The sequence below is a fragment of the Emydura macquarii genome, unplaced genomic scaffold (assembly GCF_026122565.2).
Source record: "Emydura macquarii macquarii isolate MOO-44397 ecotype Brisbane River unplaced genomic scaffold, CSIRO-AGI_Emac_v2 contig_1226, whole genome shotgun sequence".
Classification (NCBI taxonomy): domain Eukaryota; kingdom Metazoa; phylum Chordata; order Testudines; family Chelidae; genus Emydura; species Emydura macquarii.
Window position 1 is genome coordinate 208,213 of NW_027131363.1, and position 24,103 is coordinate 232,315.

The 24,103-nt window shown below is 46.0% G+C and overlaps 1 protein-coding gene and 1 pseudogene across 1 annotated transcript; both read left to right on the forward strand.

Moving 5' to 3' along the window:
• The first annotated feature begins 238 nt into the window (after positions 1-238).
• LOC137152432 (olfactory receptor 52I2-like) lies at positions 239-789 on the forward strand (annotated as a pseudogene).
• Positions 790-11,892: 11,103 nt separating this feature from the next.
• Positions 11,893-12,855, forward strand: LOC137152433 (olfactory receptor 52K2-like). Its single transcript, XM_067547015.1, has one exon. The coding sequence runs from the start codon at positions 11,893-11,895 to the stop codon at positions 12,853-12,855; it is 963 nt and encodes a 320-aa protein (XP_067403116.1).
• The last annotated feature ends 11,248 nt before the right edge of the window (positions 12,856-24,103 follow it).

Sequence of the window (24,103 nt, forward strand, 5' to 3'; positions counted from 1 at the left end):
CTCTTGAGATACCTTCCAGCCCTACATTTCTATTATTCTATGAAATTTTATTTAGAAAAAAATTGGGGGGGAATGTTTTGAAAATGTTAAAACAGTTTGACCCTTTCAGAATGAAAAGTTTCCTTTTTCATTTCAGAACAACTTTCCTTTTCAAAATTAACTTTATAAATAATTTTAAAAACTAAACAGGTTTCAACATTTCAAATGTATGGAAACAAAACATTCTGAGTGGTCTACAATGGCCCTGGACAGATACGTTGTCATCTGTTACCCTCTGAGGTACCAGGCCATCTTAACGCGCCAAAAGGTGACAAAGATAGGCCTGGCCGTTCTGCCGAGAGCTGTCAATGGGGTTGCCCAATCGTGCTCTGAGGACATGGCGGTGGTGAAGCTGGCCCGCACAGGTCCCCAAACCAGCAGTGATTACTGTGTGGTTGGGTCCACGCTCATAGTAGGGACCGACACAGCCTTCATCTCTGTGTCTTACGGGATGATTCTTCGAGCCGTCCTGAGGCTTGCCGAGAAGGAAGCGCATCTCAAGACCTTCAGTACCTGCGGATCCCACCTCAGCGTGATGCTGCTCTATTATCTTCCAGGGATGGCCTCCATCTACACACAGAGGTTGGGCCATGCGGTGGCTCGCTGGACTCAGGTACTGCTGGCGATCTCGACCTCACTCTTTCCCCACCCATGGTAAACCCGATCATTTACAGCATGAGGACAAAACAGATGCAGGAGGCAGGGCTGAAAATATTTTGGCCCAAGAGGGATCCAGTCTCAGGAGTGTGATGAGTTGTTCACCTGCTTTATTTCACAAGGGGCAGATTCTGCCAACCTCACTCATGCAGAGCAGTGCTCTACTCCAAGAGTAGCTACCTTGAAATCACTGGGGCTACTGGAGAAGTAAGGAGCATCTCAATGCGAGGGAGCATAGCAGAATCTGGCGTGTGATAAGACGCAGTGCGGGCTAATGGTTAGAGCACAGGACTGGGAGTCAAGAGATCTAGGGTCTCTTCCTGGCTCTGAACTGGTCTGTTGTGTGACCGTGGCCACATCACTCCCCTTGCCACCTGCCATTCCTCAGTTTCCCCTCCCCACACTTTGTTTGTCACCTGTTTACATTGTAAGTTCTTTGGAGCAGAGACAATCGTGTACTGTCTGTATAGTAACCAGCATAGCCAAGCCCAGATTGCTAGTCTCTGCTGTATTACAAATAATTAATAATAATTATCTGCATAATATACATTAAATTTGGAATCCAGAGCAACGCAGAATTGTTCCATTCAGTGTATCTGACAGCTTGTTTATACCGTTCTAGTTAAGGTCATAAAACAGTTTCCATTGTGATCACCTGTATTCATGATGCCAGAACTTTAGGAAACATGAACCATTTGCCTGCAATTTTCCACGGCTGGTGGGTTTTTTTTATCAGATTTTGAATGACAAGAGTGCAGCCATGTTTGAGTTTTGAGGGGTTTCCATTGGCAAAATACTAATAAAGGTGTCCATTAGCAAAATATCAGTCTCAGATTTGCTTTGGTGATGGGGCGGGGCCCGATAATTTAAAAATAGTTGAACTCGTATGCTTGAAATTGTACTGATTCTGTGCAAAGTATGTGACTTGTGGCCTTTATTATCATTGATTATTTGTCTTTCAGTAGGGCCCAGAGGCTCTGATGAGGGACCCGTTGTGCTACGTGTCTGTAAAAGGGTCAGCTTCTTTCCAAGCGCCTTCTCCTGGCCAGGGTGGTTCTGCAGTGCCTTGCCTCAGTTTCCCCTTCAGCTCAGGGCCCCTTAAGAACTGCACATCACAGTCCAATAGTAATTAAACCTCTCCCTCTCTAAGCATCCAATTTATTAAGTCCCTACACACATTGACACTCCAGACTCCAACCCCAGTTCAGTGCTTCTCTCCCCTTGAGCCAGGAGTCCCCAGTTCTCCTTCCCAGAGCTGGGTTCAGTTCAGACTGCCCCTCGGCTGCAGCACCAGGCATATGCAGCAGTCTCCTTGGGCCAGTTGCTGGTCCCCAGGCTTCTTCCCTTGCCCAACACTCTCCCCGCACCTAGCTGGAGTCTAACAAGCGCCCACTCAACCCCTTGCTCTCCTTCAGGCATCTCCTTTATAGCCTGACCTTGGTTAGTCACACGACCAAAATCATTTGTTCACTTGGGGAGGTGAGCTGATCTTGTAGAGGTGGGCTAAGGGCCCATTTCCTTTTCAGGGACCTACACACCCTGCAACAGTGCTGTACACACATATGAGAAGAAAGACAGTCCCTGCCCCAAAGTCCTTACGGTCTTAGTATACGACGAGAGACGCCACCATTTAATTTGGCCATTAAATACAGAATTTACAAAGACTGGAAAATAAACCATGGTACAGGTGGAGAAGGCCCAGGTAGAGACCATCACATTGCTGAAGTAAAGCGTGGTTATGCAGGTGGTGTCAGAGAGAGGGATTTGGATTCTTCGATCATGGGATTGTTCCAGGAAGAAGGATTACTAGGAAGAGACGGGATTCACCTAACGAAGACAGGGAAGAGTATCTTCGCAGACAGACTGGCTAATCTAGAGAAGAGAGCTTTAAACTAGGTTCGATGGGGGACAGAGACCTAAGCCCGAAGGTAAGTGGGGAAGTGGGACACCACAAGGAAGCAGAACGAGGAGGATGCAGCAGGGGAGGCCTCCTGATTCATACTGAGAAAGTAGAGCAATTGGCTAGTTATGTCAAGTGCCTATACACAAATGCAAGAAGCCTGGGGAACAAGCAGGAGGAATTGGAAGTCCTGGCACAGTCAAGAAACTATGACATGACTGGAATAACTGAGACTTGGAGGAGTAACTCACATGACTGGAGCACTGTCATGGATGGGTATAAACTGTTCAGGAAGGACAGGCAGGGGCAAACGGGTGGAGGAGTTGCACTGTTTGTAAGAGATCACTATGATTGCTCTGAGCTCCAGTATGAAACTGGAGATTAGCCAGTTGAGAGTCTCTGGGTTAAGCTTAGGAGCAAGAACAATAAGGGTGATGTGGTGGGTGTCTGTTACAGACCACCAGACCAGGAGGATGAGGTAGATGAGGCTTTCTTCAGTCAGCTAGGGACAGTTTCCAGTTCATAGGACCTGATTCTCATGGGGGACTTCAATCACCCTGACATCTGCTGGAAGAGCAATACAGCAGAGCACAAACAATCCAGGAAGCTTTTGGATAGTGTTGCAGACAACTTCCTGGTGCAAGTGCTGGAGCAACCAACTAGGGGCCGTGCTTCTCTTGACCTGCTGCTCACAAACAGGGAAGATTTGGTAGGGGAAGTAGAAGTGGGTGGCAACCTAGGCAGCAGTGACCATGAGATGGTCGAGTTCAGGATCCTGACAAAAGGAAGAAAGGAGAACAGCAGAATACAGAGCATGGACTTCAGAAAAGCAGACTTTGACTCCCTCAGGGAGCTGATGGGCACGATCCCCTGGGAGGCTAATATGAGGGGGAAAGGAACCCAAGAGAGCTGGCTGTATTTTAAAGAAACCTTAATGAGGGCACAGGAACAAACTATCCCAATGTGCAGAAAAAATAGCAAATATGGTAGGCATCCAGCTTGACTTAAAAAATAAATCTTTGGTGAACTTAAACAGAAAAAAAGAAGCGTACAAGAAGTGGAAGCTTGGTCAGATGACTAGGGAGGATTATAAAAATACTGCTTGAACATGCAGGAATGAAATCAGGAAGGCCAAAGCACAATTAGAGCTGCAGCTAGCAAGGGATGTGAAGGGAACAAGAAGGGTTTCTACAGGTATGTTACCAACAAGAGGAAGATTAGGGAAAGTGTGGGCCCCTTACAGAATAGGGAAGGCAACCTAGTGACAGAGGCTGTGAAGAAAGCTGAGGTACTCAAAGCCTTTTTTGCCTCTGTCTTCACAGACAATGTCACCTCCCAGACTACTGCTCTGGGCCGCACAGAATGGGAAGGAGGTGAACATCCCACAGTACTGAAGGAACAGGTCCAAGACTATTTAGAAAGATTGGACATACGTGGGGCCAGATGCAATGCACCCGGGGGTGCTGAGGGAGTTGGCTGATGTGATTTCAGAGCCATTGGCTATTATCTTTGAAAGCTCGTGGCAATTGGGGGAGGTCCCTGATGATTGGAAAAAGGCGAATATAGTGCCCATCTTCAAGAAAGGGAGGAAAGAGGATCCAGGGAATTACAGACTGGTCAGCCTCACCTCAATCCCTGGAAAAATCATGGAGCAGGTCCTCAAGTAATCCATTTTAAGGCACTTGGAAGAGAGGAAGGCGATCAGGAACAGTCAACATGGATTCACCAAGGGAAAGTCATGCCTGACCAACCTAATTGCATTCTATGAAGAGGTGACTGGCTCTGTGGATGTGAGGAAAGCGGTGGACATGATATACCTTGACTTTAGCAAAGCTTTTGATACGGTCTCTCACAGTATACTTACCAGAAAGTTAAAGAAGTATGGGTTGGATGAATGGACGAAAAAATGGATAGAGAGCTAGCTAGATCATCGGGCTCAATGAGTAGTGATCAATGGTTCGATGTCTAGCTGGCAACTGGTAACAAGTGGATTGCCCAAGGGTTGGGTCCTGGGGCTAGTTTTGTTCAATATTTTCATTAAAGATCTGGAGGATAGGGTAGATTGCAACCTCAGCAAGTTGGCAGATGACACTAAGCTAGGGGGAGTGGTAGATATCCTGGAAGGTAGGGGTAGGATACAGAAGGACCTAAACAAACTGGAGGATTGGGCCAAAAGAAATCTGATGAGGTTCAACAAGGACAAGTGCAGAGTCCTGCACTTAGGACGGAAGAATCCCATGCACAGCTACAGACTGGGGGCCCCTGCAGGCCCAGCCACCCAGAAGCAGAGGGGTGGAGCCAGGCCTAGGGCTGACAGTATAAAAGACAGGCCCAGCAGCTCAGTTGGGAGATGGCTGCTGCAGGAGGCAAATGCGTCTTCATGGAGGCTGCAGCCTAGGCCTGATCCAGGCCCCACAGCTGTGTGGCAGAGACACCCGGCCGACCGAAGCCTCCAACCCTGGCTGGACCTGCCCGGCCTGAGTGACTGGAGGGGGCTGCCTGACCCTGTGGACCGAGTAGGACTGCCCGGACCAGAGGACTGGAGAGGGCCCCTGGCCCTTGTGGACTGGGAAGGGCCGCCGGACCCTCCTAACTGGGAAAAGCTACCCCTGCCCGTTGGATGGGAGAAACCCCCGGAGGCCAGCCCTGACTTGGAAGAGCTGCCTGGTGTGGAGGACCCACCAGTGTGGACTGGCCCTACCCGACCAGAGGAACCCCTGGGACTCTGCGACCTGAAGGAGCTACCCCTCAGGTATTCCCGGACCTGCCGCCAGTCAATGGTGAAGGGCTTGCTTGCTGCCCGCTCACCACCTTCCCCAGAGTCCGGAGGGAGATACGAAGACACAGGAACCGGGGAACCAGGGGGAGGAAGTGGCCCAGGGACAGCCATAGATGGTGGCTGAGTGAGGGGCAAGGACCCCGTCAGCGTGTTGCGGCGAGAGCCCTGCCGACTCGGTGGCAAACGCCTTTGCCACTGCTAGGGCCCTGGGCTGGGACACAGTGTAGACGGGTGGGCCTGCGTCCCCCTCCCCCTTTCCTAGCCACCCCGAGAGAGCCTCCTCCTCCCTACCGCTCTAGAAAGCGGACCCACTACTTGCCCGCCCTGCCCAAGGGCCGGGGCACTAGACTGCTTATTCCCCTTAGCAGAGGCGCTGGGGCCTTCCTCGGAGCCTGGGACCGAGGAAGGGTTGTGACATACCCGCCGGGCTGTGCCGCCTGCTTACAAGGGATTTGAAGGAGAACAGTGAGATGGATTTGTGGATGCTAGCTCGCTTTGTGTATGTACATTAATTAAGCAAAGAAATGTTTCCTGAGGAGGGCGGGGTGTGTGCGTGCGCAAACTCTGAGTCTGTGGTTAATGCAGGGGATCCAGGAATTAAATCAAACTAGAAATTAAAGTGAAACACATTAGTCTGTTTTCATGGACCAAGCTGAATGAAGCGTAAAAGGCAAAGAAACCAAATAGCATAAAGACTGAAGCAGAAATTAGATTTTTTAAAATTTTCTCAATTTTAGTGAGTTTTCACCAACACAGGTGCATTTTGTTCGGTTTTTTTGTTTTGTTTTGGGGGATTTTTTTGTTTTTTTTGTTTTGTTTTTGTCAACGTCATTGCTAACGTGACAGAGTTTCTTTGACCAGTGCTCAGTTTCCCCGTTTGTAAAAGAGGGATAATAATGCTAGGGCTCAGAGTGAGCTGCAGTGAGTTATTCCAGCACCACCTGCTAAGAGAAGCGACTCCCTTCCAGAACTACTTTTCAAGCCACAGAGATGGGCCTCAGTTCTCAGTTGCTCCCAATATGCATTGGGAATAGTTAAGGGGTGAGGGTACATCTAGTTCAAGGTCTTGGTCCTTGTTCAGTGGCCTGGGTCCAGCACATTTAATGACTTCAACATCTGGGATGAAGAACTGTGGTCAACAACCCGACTCCTCTGGCATAATGGAATTCTTGATGTTAAGGGTAAAGAGTGTCTGTGTGGGAGCTTTCTTCTGTTCTGGCCTGAGACTGTGGAACAGACTCCTCAGGAGCTAGGGGCCATCCCAGAACGCTCCACCTTGTCCTCCAAGTGCACAGTGTGTTTCTTTGACCTGGCTCCTCTCACATAAATGTGCATGCTTAAAAATCTGCGTAACGCTTCCCCAGAAAATCTCTCTTTCGCTGTCTGTCACTTAAGACATCACTGCAGTGGTGTGGCTCTTAAGTGACAGACATCAGAGGAGAGATTTTTCTGGGGAAGCGTTACACAGAAAGTTGCAACCAACACCACTATCCCCAGATATGCACAGCTAAAAACTAGTCTGCACCACCCCATCCTAGTACTTTCCACACCCTCGGGCTAGCAAAGCAAAACAGGACAGTGAACTAATTTAGGGTGGATACCATTTATCCTTCGATGTCTTAGATTACCACGTTTGGAGAGGCCATAGTCACCAGAGGCTCCCATCTGCTGGAGAAATCCCAGAAGGTTTAACAAGGATGAATTATAAAGACTCCTGAAATGTTTGCCCTGCCATTTCGGAGTCAGATATGCACACAGGCATAGCACCCCCAGAGAGAGAAGGAGGGACAGCCCCAGGACCTGCAAGGAGGTAGGTGACTGTGTAGGGTTCATTGAATGGTCAGAGGGTGCTGCTCATGGGAAAGTGCTTTACCTAAGTTAAAGTGCAGTGTATCTCCCAGGCTTTGCAGACGGAGGTTGTTTTAGCATTTACCGTGTCTGTGACCTCACAATTAGAGATAGGCAACAACAACAAAAAAGCCAATTACTTTTTTATTGAAAAATGTAAACACTTTTTAATTCCCCCTCCCCTACAATATTTACAGTGAAAATGTTTCTTTTTTTTTGTTTTGTTTTTTCAATTAAAAATCAAAATCCAACAACTGGAAATGCTCACTTTTCCAAATCTTTTTTCCATTACAATTTTTGTTCTCAGTAAAAAGAAATATTTTTTAAAAGAATCAAACATTTTTACCAAAAAATATTTTTTATGGAAAATGGAATTTTCAGGGCTTTGTTTCAGGTTTTTTCAGCCACAAAACCAGAAAATTTGGAGCAAATTGAAAATTTTCTGCAAAAATTTCATTTTGCTTGAAAAGTCATTTTTCATTGAAAAAATATTTTAACAAGAAAGGTTGACTGGCTCTGCTCACTGTGTGTAGGGAAAGCACATTCTGCAGTGGGGGAAATCCCAGAATTTACAGCAAATAAGAGATTTAAAATAAATTCCTGAGATAAGATCTGACATAAAGAATGGTAAAGCAATAGCACTGAAAACTAAAGCATGCTTCTGTTTTTTAAATTAAACGGACTAGATGATTGAGGCTAGAAACCATAACAAAAACCCTGTCCCAAAGAGAGTTTCTGAACCCCAGAAAGAAAGAAGAATCAGAGTCTCTAAAATCTCTTGCAGATTTAGCTATTAACAATCTATTTTACATTGGAAATAGTAGATTCTGTGATGATGGGATTCATTACAAAATCCAAGGATGGATGGATGGAAATGTTTTCATTGCATATGTACCAATGCTAGGAATCTTGGTAATAAGCAAAAGGAATTGGAAATTTTTACTGCTGAGAAGAAATTTGATATAAATTGATATATAAATTTGATATAGTAACTGGCATTACTGAACCTGGTGGGACAATTTGCAAGACGGGAATGTTAAGAACACAACCTGTTCAGGAAGTAAGAAAGATGGGGGGAGGGGCGGCTCTCTGTTAAAGACATTGTTACCGGTTTTAGAGTTACTGACAGCTCAGAAACACAGAATCTTGAATGCAGTTGGATCAACGTGCTCACTAACAAAGCCCAGAACCACACAAATAATCATTTTCTAACACAAAGAATTAATCACCGTAGTGGAAGCTGATGTTCAAGACCTAATTACACTCAATGCAGGCAAACCAGGGGACAATCCCAACTAGTAATATATACATTTGGGGCTTAAAAAGGATGAATTTCTGAAAGCTGATGAAAATTGAGTGAAGCTGATTAGGAGAAAAATGTAAATAGAAAAATGTGAACCAGAATTGGGAGTTGGTTAAGAAGAGTAACTGCATAGATGTAATAGATTTAGACTTCTGCAAGGTGTTTGACTCAGGCTATGTACACACTGAAGGTGGCAAATTCGGGCCTTCAGATCAATTTTTCCATATCAATTGAGCGGCAGTGAAGACACGCCCAATCGATACAGAAGTCAATCGACTAAAACCACCTCCAAACAAAGCGTACCGCTGCGTCGACGGGAACACGCTTCCCAATGGCACAGCACTGTGGAGAAGGCACGCTGAAGGAAGTAACGAAGTCAACGAATTTTGCCGGCAGTGTAGACCTGCCCTTAGTACTGCACAACATTGTGACACTGGCATTATATAACATCCGTAAGGCACAAGTGAAATGGAGTAAGAAGCTGGCTAACTGATAGATCTCAGAAAGGAGTTGTCAAAGGGGGTGTTCCTACAGGGATTCCATAGGGCTTAGTTCTAGGCCCAATGCTATTCAATATTTTCACCAATGATCTGGAATTAAATATAAAATTATTGCTGATAAAATCTGTGGCTGATACAAAGATTGGCAGAATGGTAAATAATGAGTGAGGACAGGGCAGGTATGTGGAATGATCTGGAACACATGATAAGCTGGGCCCATTCAAACAAAATGTATTTTAATACAGCCAAATCATAGAATCATAGAAGATTAAGGTGGGAAGGAACATAGAAGATTAGGGTGGTCATCTAGTCCAACCCCCTGCTCAAAGCAGGACTAACCTCAGCTAAATCATCCCAGCCAAGGCTTTGTCAAGCCGCAGCTTAAAAACCTCTAAAGATGGAGATTCCACCACCTCCCTAAGTAACCCATTCCAGTGCTTCACCACCCTCCTAGGGAAAAAGCTTTTCCTAATATCCAACCTAGACCTCCCCCACTGCAACTTGAGACCATTGCTCCTTGTTCTGTCATCTGCCACCACCGAGAACAGCCTAGCTCCATCCTCCCTGGAACCCCCTTTCAGGTAGTTTAAAGGCTGCTATCAAATCCCCCCTTACTCTTCTCTTCTGCAGACTAACAAGCCCAGTTCCCTCATCCTCTCCTCATAAGTCATTTTCCCCAGTCCCCTAACCATTTTCATTGCCCTCTACTGGACTCTCTCCAATTTGTCCACTTCTGTAGTGGGGGCCCAAAACTGGACATAGTACTCCAGATGAGGCCTCATCAATGCCGAACAGAGGAGAATAATCACTTCCCTCAATGTGCTGGCAATGCTCCTACAAATGCTAGGTCATATATCTAGGAACAAAGAATGCAGGTCAGACTTACAGAATCGGGGACTGGATCCTGGAAAGCCATGACTCTAAAAACGATTCAGGGATCAGAGTGGACAAACAACTCAATATGTGCTTCCAGTGTGATGTTGTGGCAAAAAGGGTTCATTCAATCCTTAATGTAGAAAGAGGAGAGTAGTGAGTGGAAAAGTGACTTCACTGCTGTATATGGCATTGCTGAGACCGACACCAGAATGCTGCCATCCAGGTCTGGAATCCACATTCTAAAGAGATGGTGAAAAATCAGAGAGTGTACAGAGAAGAACCACAAAAATTATTTGAGGGCTGGAAAAACGCCTGACAGTGAGAGAATTTAAGAGCTCAATCTGTTTCTTATCAACAGTTGACTTGATTAAGGTTTATATCTTCATGAGGTGAAAATTCCAGGTAGTAAAGGGCTCTTTCATCTAGCGGAGAAAGGCAAAAGTTAAAGCCAGACAAATTCAAATGAGAAATGAGGCACACATTTTTACAAGTGAGGGTGATTAACCATTGGATCAAACTACCAGGGGAAAGGATGGCTGGATGTCTTCAGTTCAAGACTGGAGGCCTTTCTGGAAGATGCGTTAGTCAGACACAAGATATTGTGCTCCATGCAAGGAAACTGGGTGAAGTTCTATGCCCCCTGTTATGCAGGAGGTCAGTCTAAATGAGTGGTTCCCAACCTTTTTGGTTCGAGGGCCTCACCCCCGCCCACTGCTGCCAGACAGAAGCAGTTGCTGCAGCAGGGAAATGGCACGCATCCTGTAGCCCCGTGTGCTCTACTTGGGTCCCTAGGCAGTGTCTGCCTTCTGCAGCCAGGGGGATGGGAGATCAGTGTTCCCCTCCCTCTGACTCCAGCAGGGACCCCAGCGAAGCATTTTGCCATGCTCCCTGCTACAGGCAGGGGCAGAGGAGAGCTGATCTCCTGTCACATTGGCTGCAGCATGGAGCCTGCACTGGTCTTGTAGCCCCACGGCAACGCACTCCAACTGGGTCCTTAGGCAGCGGCTCCCTTCTGCAGCCAGCAGGAGGGGAGCCGCAGGCCACTTTGAAAGATTCTGCAGGCCACGGCTTGGGAACCACTGGTCTAAATGGTCTAATGGTCCCTTCTGGCTTCAAAAATCTGTGAATAGATAGATAGTTAGAGTTCTCTGACTTTTAATTGTTCACACCCTTGATTATGTTCTTGATTCACACTTCTGGATGCACCAGCTATAATTTGCAGTGAACAAACAGCTTCCATTCTCTCTCGTTCATTTTTCTGTGGACATATCAGGCTAGATTCAGTCCTATCACAACCCACTGCAATAACTGTACAAGGGCACAGGTGGATCAGGGAGTAGCCAGGGTTGTTTGCTGTCTCCAAATCATTATCTTGTGACCTCAGTCCTTATCTTCCTCTTCTTCTCTCTGAGTATGGGGTGAGATCCTCATCGTGGCTCATGTCTCCTGAGTGCACTTGGTTCATGGAGGGTGGCTGGGGAAAGAGAACGGGGCATGGAAGTCTCTATGCCCTACACTCCCCATCTGCCAGTACTATAGCACCTGTGGGCCCCAGCTGAGATCAGGGCCCCACTGTGCTTGGAGCTGCACATACACATGTGTATGCTAGAGTCCTTGCCCTGAAGAGCTTACAAAAGTAAATAGACAAGACAGACAAAGGGGGGGAAACTGAGGCACAGAGAGTGGAAATGTCTGATCCAAGGTCACCCAGCAGGTCAGTGGCTGAGCCAAGGGCTGCACTCAGGTCTCCTGACTCTCTGTCCAGTGTCCTCCCCACTATACCACACTGTCTTTCCAGACTATGCTGCCAATTTCAGAGCCCAATTGAAGGCACTGAGCTTTGAGCATTTTGGTCTGGATAAACCAACTAAGCTCATGCTGATGTTGAAAATTGTGCAGCGTCCTGAAAAAATCCCACCCCTCCCATTCTTGTATTACAGGGAAAGAACCTCTGAGCATCGATTGACCTGCATCACTGCATGTTTGTGTCATGTCAGCCTTCAATCACACCCACCCTAACCCTTCCTCGTTCCTGCTGATCGGCATCCCCGGCCTGGAAGCTGAGCACATCTGGATCTCCATCCCCTTCTGCCTCATGTATGCCATAGCACTGTTAGGAAATTGTACTGTCCTCTTCGTTATAAAGCAGGATGAAACCCTCCATGAGCCCATGTATTATTTCTTGTCTATGCTGGCCGTCATTGATCTGGTTCTCTCAACTGCCGCTGTCCCCAAAATGCTGAGCATCTTCTGGCAGGATTCCAGAGAGATCAGCTTCGAGGCCTGCTTCATTCAGATGTTCTTCATCCACACCTTCACAGCCGTGGAGTCAGGGGTGCTTTTGGCCATGTCCCTGGACCGATACGTGGCTATCTGTGACCCCTTGAGATACAAAACTATCTTAACCAACCCAAAGATTGCCCAGATAGGGCTGCTGTGCCTTGCTAGAGGGGTGGGGGTCGTGATACCCTTAACCTACTTTTTAACCAGTCTGCCCTACTGTAAAACAAATGTCATCCCCCATTCCTATTGTGAGCACATGGCCGTGGTGGAGCTGGCCTGCGCAAACCTGGCGGTAAGCGACCTGTACAGCATCATTGTGGCCACGGTCTTAGTGGGGTCAGACTCCGTCTTCATCACCTTCTCTTACAGCATGATCCTCCGCTCCGTCTTACGGCTCTCGTCTCAGGAGGCGCGTCTCAAGGCCTTCAGCACATGTGGATCCCATGTCTGCGTCATCCTGCTCTTCTACTTGGGAGGACTCCTTTCTATGTATCTGCATGTGTTTGCCCTCGGCCTGCCTCCTCACATCCGGGTCTTGTTGGCTGACCTGTACCTCGCCGTTCCTCCTGTGCTAAACCCGGTCGTGTATAGCATGAAGAGCAAGCAGATCCAGAAACGGGTCTTTAAGCTCTTTGGCCAGAGAAAGATCTTAGTGGAACCCAGGATCTAGGGTGGCCACTGACGCAGGCCCAGAATACAGGACGTCCTCTCCATTATCCCCACCCTCACCAGCGTGACCTCGCCCCCACCAGCATGACCTTGCCTGCACAAGGCCTATGAGGTCATGCCACATGAAGGATGCCATTTTGCAGAGCGTGCTGCCCCACCCCCCACCAGAGTGACCTCATACACACAATGCATGTGAGGTCACACCGGTGGGGGCGGAGCAGCACACTCTGCAGAATGGCATCCTCCATGCGTGATACTAGAGAAAACCACAAAAACCTGGTCTGTCTGGATGAATGGCCTGCCTACCAGTATCCCACCTGCTGACAGCATGGGGCCAGCTATCAAGAGACTCCGAGTAGCCCTAACTCCCATTGAAGCCCCTGGAAGTAATCGCTATCCCCATCTGGCTTCTCAGCAGAGCTGTTTGAAAAGTCCACAAAAACTTTTTCAATCTTTTTTTAAACATTTGACTGGGGTTTTTATTTTCCAGGTTTTGGTATTCCGATGAATTGTTTTAAAATGTCAGTTGCATTTCCGGAAATGTCCCATGCAATGTTTTTAAAATGTTGATGATAGCATCGTTCCTCTGCAGGGCTTAGACAGCTGTGCATTGCACTGAACACTCCCGTCCAGAAGAGATCGCAGGAGACCTGGGTGGGTGAAGACCAAGCAGATTGAGGAACGCATGCTGGACCTGCTTTTCCCCAAGAGAATGATGGGTAATTGGGACACCCAGACTGGTATCCACTGAATCCAATTCAAGAAATCCAGCCCTTCATTCTCTGTCCATTTTACACACTGGCAGCCTCCTCCTCCATTTCTCCAGTCCCTACCCAATTCATTACTCAATGGCCTTGTCAATCCCGTACCCCCTCTATTCCCCCAAGGCAAGCCCATTCAGCTACCCAGATCAATACAAAACCTGTACCTAGGCCATGTTGCTATTGGGAGTCTTGCCATAAGCTTCAATGGGACAGGACAGGGTCTCAGGCTGTCCTGAACATAATCTAATGTAGATTCAGTGGATCCAGTGTGTCGTGGAAAAGAATCACACAGCTACATTTTAGAGTAGGATCGGGTGCAGCTTTAATTGTGACACACACAATCACATAACCATAGCTATGGGGAATACTATAGCCATAGGGAAAACCCAGGTGGCTATAGAGAAGTCAAGCAGCATGTCTGGATGCTGGGCAAATGTACTTCACCTGGCTACCAGATACAAAAGACTTATATAGGGGTTGCTTAGGTTCATTTACACGTTGATCGTATAGTGGAATTTGATTAACAATTTATACTTAACAGGAAAGACAATCACAATGCACAGTGGGGCACACCAGATGCCCTCTCAGGAATGCCCAATGAGTCACTTGATTATACAATCAGGTTTTCAGGGACCCTGGTTAACTCCTGAAGATGGGTGATGACACAATACCTGTTCAAATGCTAATTTGTATGGAGTGAGTTTCTATGGGGCCGGTAAGACAAAGGGGGGCAGGTACCGGTACTTATCAAAACAGTTGAAGTCTGTTCAGACTTCAATTAAGGCTCATAACAGAGACTTGCCTCTTGGGTGTGGTTCAGAGACCTCTTGTGGGATTTTAACATCTTTATCCTAATTTCAGTTGAGGCATTCTGTTAATGGTTTAGCCTGGGGCTTCTATTTCAGTTTCAGGCTACAACTTCAGGCCAGGCCTTCCATGACCAGTTTCAGACCAGGCATTCTATTAATCAATTTTATGATTATTTCTTTGATTCCACAAGTGTATAGCAAGTCTGTTACCCAAAGGGATTCCACAATGATGATTGTAAAACTAGGCAGGTAAAGAATAAGTCCCTGAGAGATCAGCTTGTAAAGAATTTGTATTTGAATTGGTTTTGTTTTCACCCAACACCTCCGGCATCAGCAGATAATAAAACTGTAACATGAGCATATTGCTGTCGTTTTTCCCCAAACTAGAATACATGCTCTGTCACTGTAAGAAAAATCTGGGGGTTTCCTACTCTCAAAGGCAAAAACCTGCCGTGGGTTAGCCTGATTCTGCATCATCATGCAGTCCTTTTTCCTCCACGCCCGCCTGAACACATGCAAACTTTGAGAACCAGGCTGTGTTTGGGGAGCCAATCTTCTATTTATTTCTACATGGATGCTTCTATCTAACACAAATTCAGGGAGGGCCAGGTTTTGAAACAATTAGAACCGGTCAACATTTTTCTAATGAAAAAATGGGCCTTTTTCCAACTGTTTCTTCAATGAAATCAGAAAACCAAAATAAGAAGCCCTTTTTTGGTTATTTGAGATGTTTTTGTTTTTCAGTTTTTCTTTGAAGTTTATTGGGTTGTTTCGATTTTCTGTTCTCCTTTCCTCCTCTTCCCCCCTGCCCCCGCTCCCGCTTTCTTCAAAGGCAAAATGGGGGAGGGGAAGCATAGGGCTGGAAAGGACCTTGAGAGGTCATCTAGTTCAGTCCCCTGCACTCGTGGCAGGACTAAGTAATATCTAGACCATCCCTGACAGGTGTTTGTCTATCCTGCTCTTAAAAATCTCCAATGATGGAGACTCCACGACCCTCTTAGACAATTCACTTCACTGATTAACCACCCTGACAGTTAGGAAGTTTTTCCTAATGTCCAACCTAAACCTCCCTTCCTGCGGTTTAAGCCCATTGCTTCTTGTCCTGTCCTCAGAGGTTAAGAAGAACAATTTTTCTCCCTCCTCCTTGTAATAACTTTTTATGTACTTGAAAGCTGTTATCATGTCCCCTCTCAGTCTTCTCTTCTCCAGGCTAAACAAACCCAGTTCTTTCAGTCTTTCTGCATAGGTCATGTTTTCTAAACCTTTAATCATTTTTGTTGCTCTTCTCTGGACTTTCTCCAATTTGTCCACTTTTTTCCTGAAATGTGGCACCCAGAACTGGACACAATACTCCAGTTGAGGCCTAGTCAGCATGGAGTAGAGCGGAAGAATTACTACTCATGTCTTACTTACAACACTCCTGCTAATACATCCTAGAATCATGTTTGCTTTTTTTGCAACAGCATTACACTGACTCATATTTAGCTTGTGGTCCACTATGACCCCAGATCCCTTTCCGCAGTACTCCTTCCTAGGCAGTCATTGCCCATTTTGTATGTGTGCAACTGATTTCCTTCCTAAGTGGAGTACTTTGCATTTGTTCTTATTGAATTTCATCCTATTTACTCAGACAAATTCTCCAGTTTGTCCAGATCATTCTGAATTATAATCCTATCCTCCAAAGCACTTGCAACCCCTTCCAGCTTGGTATCATCTGCAAACTTAATAAGTGTACTCTCTATGCCGTTATCTAAATCATTGATGAAAATATTGAACAGAACTGGACCCAGAACTGATCCCTGCAGAACCCCACTCGTTATGCCCTTCCAGCATGACTGTGAACCATTGATAACTACACTCTGGGAAGGAGGGTAAAAAACAAAAAAAAATATGAAAAATGTTAATAGATAAAGAAATCACCTCCTTTTTGAAAACTGTGCAATGAAAATGGTATCTGAATATTCAGAGAGGTTTGCCGACTTTTTTTTCACTATCTCTAGAAATGACTTTATCTGGTGCGAAGGATGGGGGAGCCTCTTTGGAATGGAATAGAACAGAATAGAATAGAACATGGGTTACTATCCAGAATAGAATAGAACATGGGTTACTATCCGAAAGAAGATTTATTTTAGGAAAGTGTCCAGCACTGAGCTACAGGGAGGCAGGATGAGCCGCTCACAAGGCTCCCTGCCCACAACAACGGCCTTTTAATTAATTCTGCCCACACTGCTCCCCGGCAAGGAGGTACTTACCAGCTCCTTATTGTGGCTCATTCAGAACTGCACCAACTGCACACCCAACCGTTATTTTGTGGGCCGAAATATGTCATCATGGCTCTGGATCCTGAGGAATTCCCATACTCAGACACATCGCAATGCAGGCCTCTGCTTTATTTTTATGTAGCCCCTTTTCTGAGATACCTCAACAGTAACGGGAGCCCCTTATTCCTCCCCCCTTGGAGACTCGGTGAATCCCCCCACTTAGGACCCATGCCCTTGTGTTCCTAATGGCCATGTAAGGGTGTAGCTCTATGCCCCTTATTTGTTCCTATTTGTTTTCCCCTCCATGTATATAGTTATAGAGATCCTTAAGTGAGTGGATTCTCTATTGTTTGTTATGTAGAAAAGAGTCCTGCCAATCAAGAACTATAAGTTCAAAAGGTCAGATCAGACCAACTGCCTGACCAAGGTTAATCTGCCTGGCAGCCGCCGGCCAGCCTATCAGAGGGCACATCCATCTCTGTAGGGCCGTGTGCATAACTGTTAGAGTGCCGTGTGCACATGAGAGTGTCGAGTGCAAAACCCAGCAAGGCGGGAAATCCCGAATCTGTGATTGGCTCCTGGAGGCCCATGCGAAGCTATATAAGGCTGAGTCAACTGACAGTTGCCGCTGCTCCTGTTTTCTGCTGTTGTTCCTGCTGAACCAGTGGAGGGAGGAGAGCATTAACGGTGGTTGTTAGTATTGGGGTAAGACACAACGGACCAGGAAGAGAAGTAGAGGAAACCAACAAGGAAGAGAAGCAGACGAGGATAATGAGGACGAGAAGCAGACGAAAGACCAGATCGGTACCATCAGTGCCAGGAGGCAAAGAAACAAACGTGAGCCAGAAAGAGAGACTTTGGGATTCCCATGGGTTGCTTTATTAAGGTTTTGGGTCCTGGGGTATAGCCCCACATCGTTCTGGCCCCTGTGTGTTTGTTATATTTTGCCACTTTAATAAATTGACACCCTTTGTTTTCAAAGAAGGAACCCTGAGTGAGCATTTGTCCTTCACCTGAGCACGCCGTTAAATAGCGTCGGGAAAAGACCCCTCACTCTGGCTTCGGGAAGTGGGAAATATTAGGACGCGGGCCCTTTTAGGTCCCCTTCATCTGGAACAGCCAGGTTCCAAAACCAGTAACAACCCTTGTGGCCTGTATGCTATTCTCCTTCCCTGATGCAGTAAATCAAGGACCCAACGCTTCATACCTGTAAAGGATGGAGATTAATGAAAAGATGGGGAAAGGAACAGGCAAAGGAACCAAGGAAGTGAAATAAATGAGCCCCCAACCAATTCCACGGTAACTGCTCAAAGCCCACACCCCAGAGCGTGGGCCATGTCTGGGCCGTAGCTGGAGCCTGGTATGAACACCAGGAGGCTGGCAGCTCTCCTTTTCAGCCGAATGGAGACCCTGGTGGCCTCGAGCCCTGGCCATCCCCCAGTTCCTGGTGCAGGGGTGGCCCGCCAGGCTCAGACCACATTGGTGCAGCAAAACCTTAGGGTTCAGCCTTTCTGTTATGAATTTGGGGGCCTCTAAGTCAGTCTTAGGGAGTCAAAATGGACATCTCCCCTTCTACTGCACAGAGCCACTCTGAAGCTGCGTCTCCTCCAACCTGCGGTCCTTCAGCCAGCTCTCGCCCAGTCACACAGTCCCTGCCAGGCCCCGCTCACGTGGCTAGCTGTATGCAGGCTCTCCGGGATCTGCTGTTAGTCGTCCAGGAACACCAGTCGGGTTCTTGATCTAGCCCCACGGGCTGAGTCTAACGCCCCAGCACAGGTGAGGCAGGTGGTCTCCTTGGCAGATCCAGCCTCTGTCTTCGTGCTGCTCTCTGGGGGAGCTGTTGGGACTGGCTTCACTGAAGCCCCCAAGCTGGCAAGGAGGCTGCCCTTAAACAAGTCTGCATACCTTTGTCCCCAGCCCCAACCCATGGGGAAGCCTACACTGCTCACCCCTTTGGTAACTGGGAAACCTCACCCCTGAAGGACTGACTTGGGGTGCCTTCCCCCTCACCCTCACCACAGTGTGCCCCACAGGGAGGAAGGGACATGGTAATCACACAGCCTACAGCGGGTTATGGCAGGACACTCCCAGGACTTCAGCAGCATACTGCAGTCTTACCCCATCACATTCACACCCAGGACACTTCGCAACAGGCAAATGAAAACTTCTAATGCTAGTCAACAAAATATGCTTGCAGGAGCCCTCTGCAAACACCCTCCCAAGGTACAGGGAGGATGGTCTCTTGGTTAAAGCACACAGCTCACCTCCACCCTCTTCCTGAGGTGGCCACAGAGGTGCCATTTGGTGGAACTCAGCTGACACGTCCTCCCTATTTCACACACCTGCCAAACACATTATCTATTATTCTAACCGACTGTTGAGCACCGGCTGTTTTTCTCCTGTGTAGATGCTACGTAAAACACAGACAGACATGCAGTAATGCCTTAAAGGGCACCACAGTTCAGGCAATACAAAGAAACCATGTAACAAGAGCAACAGGGCAAATGATTTCCACAAGGCTGCGCAAAAGTCAAAACACCTTTCTGAATGAAGACTTGAATCGTTGAAGGCTAGGGACAGTTCCACTGCAATGACTGAGGTTTGGGCTTCTGGAGCCGGAGGCTCTGGGCTCTAACCCTGTTGTCTGCATGAGGTTCCAAGCAGCTATGATGTGCAACAGAGAGATGGCCACAAAGTCTCATCAACTTCCAGGTGGTGGTAGCAATCTCCCCACATTTATTCTATCTTTCACCAAAAGCCCTGCACTAAGGATATCTTTCTACCCGTAGAAGGCGATCCTTTGAGAGCCTCTCATTATTATCCCAGAGATGTTCACTAGGTAGCCACATGTGGATGTTGTTTCCTTAACCCTGCAAGGTCTGAACCCAACATGCCCTTTTCAGTGGCAGAGACCGAACCAAGGACCATCCACGCTAAATGCATGAGCCATCGGAGTTAAAATATCTGAAGCTGGCAACATTCCACGTCCATGTCCTGGGTGTTAACCCCAAAGATGCACAGCAGCATAGGCATGGCAGAAGGGGAGAGAACCAGGTCAATGATGGCCAGTGTGGAGAGGAAGTAGAACATGGCTCATGCAGGCTCAGCTTTGTGTTGATGATGAAGAGGATGATGCAATTCCCCAAGATGGCGATGATGTACAGGGAGCAGAAGGGGATGGAGATCCAGACAGGAGCAGTTTCCAGCTCATATGCCTGTGCCCTGTGTTTGTACAGCGCCTAGCGCAATGGGGTCCTGGCCTATGACTAGGGCTCCTAGATGCTACTGCAACATAAATTAATAACAATCCTAAAATAACTATAATAATTAGGCACAAGAAGTCACACAACCACCTGTACCCTTGTTGCTTTGGCCCATTGTAAGCTATGGGAATTGCACTTTAGCCAGTGCAGCTGTGTCTTGGGGCATTATGACTGAAAGCCTTATTACACATGTAAAAGCAAATGCATATATTATAAAAGTTTGTTTCTGAGAAGGTCATACAAGACAGTGTCAAAAGCCTTCCTAAAGTCATGATATACCACATCTACCGCTTCCCCCCATCCACAAGACTTGTTACCCTGTCAAAGAAAGCTGTTATGTTCATCTGACATGATCTGTTCTTGACAAATCCTTGCTGACTGTTACTTAACACCTTATTATCTTCTAGGTGTTTGCAAATTGATTGCTGAATTATTTGCTCCATTATCTTTCCAGGTACTGAAGTTAAGCTGACTAGTCTGTAAATCCCCGGATTGTCTTTATTCCCCTTTTTATAGATTGGCACTATATATGCCCTTTTCCAGTTCTCTGGAATCTTGCTAATGGCTCAGATATCTCCTCAGTCAGCTCCTTGAGTATTACAGGATGTATTTCATCAGGATCTGGTGATTCGAAAACATCTAATTTGTCTAAGTAATTTACAACTTGTTCTTTCCCTATTTTAGCCTCTGATCCTACCTCATTTTAGCTGACATTCATCAAGTTAGATGTCCACTTGCTATAAAACTTTTTGGTGAAAACTGAGATAAAAAAGTCATTTAGCACTTCTGCCATTTCCACACTTTCTGTTATTGTTTTTCCCCCCCTCAATGAGTAACGGGCCTGCCCTGTCCTTGGCCTTCCTCTTGCTTCTAATGTATTTGTAGAATGTTTTCTTGTTACCCTTTGTGTGTCTAGCTAGTTTAATCTCGTTTTGTGCCTTGACCTTTCTAACTTTGTCCCTACATACTTGTTCACTTTGTTTATATTCATACTTTGTAATTTGACCTAGTTTCCACTTTTTGTGGGACTCTTTTCTGAGTTCCTTATGTTCTAAGAGGGAACAGAAAGCCTTAGATAGCTCTCCTCATTTTTAACCTATATCCTATATGTGGCTGATCATGTGCCAGGCCCCTACGTGTCACTCACCAGCCTGGCAATATTCCCTTCTGCTGCTGGTTCTCTTGGATTATTCACTGGAATATTTCAAGAGAGTCTGAGCAAAGGGCTGTGAGATCTAGCTGCTAAGGTGTGGCTTAGCCACACTTCTCTGTGCTTTACCCTCCCCATCTCCATCAAAACACACATAATGATACCTACCCAGCCCACAGAGGGGTCCTGAGGGCTGACTAGTGAATGTCTGTGAGATGCCTGAAGAGGAAAAGTATTGCATGCATGCTCAGGTGATCATTTTTATAGCTAACATGCTCCTTTCCACATTACTGTACAAATCTGCACGGCAGAGCATCAGATGTCACAGTGATCCGTGCAGCATAAGAACCTAGATAGACAGATGTGATGACCCCGGGGTTTGCTAGGCTACACACCTCATCTGCAACCCATCTGTATAAGTTTAGTTTTACACTTGCATGAACAAAAAATACAGAAACAAAGTGATCTATTTCCTACATAGTCTCTGTGCCATGGCAGTATCTCTCCAGCCTATCTAAACATATCATGACCCCAGAATCATAGAAATCAGAGATGGAAAAGTCCTATTATCCAGGACCATAGCAGAATTATTCCCTGCAGCAGAGCCCTGTGCGGGGCTATTCTTTTAATCCCACTGACATCCTGCTCCAACACTCACTCCAAACGCCACCCACTCCCACATTCTTTCTTGCATTTTTATCCCGCTCCCACCTGCAAAAACTTTAGATCCCACAAATCCCTCAAGAGAGACAGATTCCCCCAGATTACCAAAAAGAAAACTGGCCACAATTTTTACCACTAAAGGAATAAAACAAATCTTGCTTAAAATACGTAAAAAATATACTCTAATTCCTGTTATACTAGAAATCAAATCTCTTTCTATCCTTTGCTTAAATTTAAGTACTAAAACCATTATTTAAAAATAAAGATGTAGTATTTTCCTGCATATTACCGCAGTCTGGTTTTTGGTTTTGGTTTTTTTTGCCCATCCAATCCCGCCTACAACAAAGTACATTTTACCCACCCCCAGTATTATAGCAGTGGGTCCTGCAGGGGGCTCTCCCCTACAGCACATAAACTGCGCAAGAGAGACTTATAAAAACCTTCTTCAAGCAGATTCCCATGCACATTCAGTTCTCACTGAGTGGGGTTGCACATTTATAATGATTGCTGCAAATTCTCCCATCCGATAAATAATTGACTTATTGGGCCAGTCCGGCAGTGAGACATCTGAGATGTACAGGAATGATGCAACTAACTCATGTCTGCAGCACCCTCTTAACCAAGGCTATTTATACTACATCTTTGCAAAGCCCTAGAGGATCCTTCAGAACAAATGGGGTTTGGACCTCTTGCTCTATGGCTTCCAAACCACAGAGCAGCTTCAAAGTTTGAAATCAGATGCTTAAACATAATAAACCAGAGACTATCTGCTAATGCAAACAGGTGTTTGGGTTTGTCAGGATGGAAGGATAAGTCTATTTGTATAATATCATAGAATCATAGAACCATAGGACTGGAAGGGACTTCATGAGGTCGTCTTATCCAGTCACCTGCACTCATGGCAGGACCAAGCATTATCTAGACCAGCCCTCTCTTTGAAAACTGTTCTCATGTCCCCCCTCAGGCTTCTCTTCTCCAGATTAAACAAACCCAGTTTTTTTAATCTTCCATTATAGGTCCTGTTTTCTAGACCTTTGATAATTTTTGTTGCTTTTCTCTGGACTTTCTCCAAATTGTCCACATCTTTCCTGAAATGTTGCGCCCAAAATGGGACACAATACTCCAGTTGAGGCCTAATCAGCGTGGAGTAGAGCAGAAGAATTACTTTTGTGTCTTGCTTACAACACTACTGCTAATATATCCCAGAATGATGTTTGCTTTATTTGCCACAGTATTACACTGTAGACTCATATTTAACTTGTGATCCACTATGACCCCCAGATCCCTTTCCACAGTGCTCCTTCCTAGGCAGTCATTTTCCATTTTGGATGTGTGCAACTTATTGTTCCTTTCTAAATGGAGTACTTTGCATTTTTCCTTATTGAATATCATCCTCTTTACTTCAGACCATTTCTCCACTTTGTCCAGATCATTTTGAATTACCATCCTATCCCCCAAAGCACTTGCAACCCCTCCCAACTTGGTATCATTGGCAAACTTTATAAGTGTTCTGTCTGTGCCATTACTTAAATCACTGATGAAGATATTGAACAAAATCAGACCCAGAACTGATCCTTGTGGGACCCCACTCAATATGCCCTTCCAATTTGACTGTGAACTACTGATAATTACTCTCTGGGAATGGTTTTCAAACCAAATATGCACCCATCATATAGTAGCTCTATCTAGGGTTATATCTCCCTAGTTTGTTTATGAAAAGTCCTGTGAGACAGTATCAAAAGCCTTAGTAAAATCATGATATACCACATCTACCGCTTCTCCCCTATCCACAAGACTTGTTACCCTGTCAAAGAAAGCTATCAGGATGGCCTGACATAATTTGTTCTTGACAAATCCATGCTAACTGTTTTGAATCACCTTATTATCTTCTAGGTGTTTGCAAATTGATTGCTGAATTATTTGCTCCATTATCTGTCCGGGTACTGAAGTTAAGATGACTGGTCTGTTATTCCCCAGGTTGTCCTTATTCCCCTTTTTCTAGATTGACACTATATTTCCTTTTTTCCAGTCCTCTGGAATCTCTCCCATCTTCCATGACTTTTCAAAGATAATCACTAATGACTCATATATATCCTCAGTCAGCTCCTTGAATATTCTAGGATGTATTTCATCAGGCCCCGGTGACTTGAAGACATCTAACTTGTCTAAGTAATTTTTAACTTGTTCTTTCCCTATTTAAGCCTCTGATCCTACCTCATTTTACTGACATTCATTAAGTTAGATGTCCAGTTGCTATGAAACTTTTTGGTGAAAACTGAGACAAAAACATCATTTAGCACTTCTGCCATTTCCACATTTTCTGTTATTGTTTTTTCCCT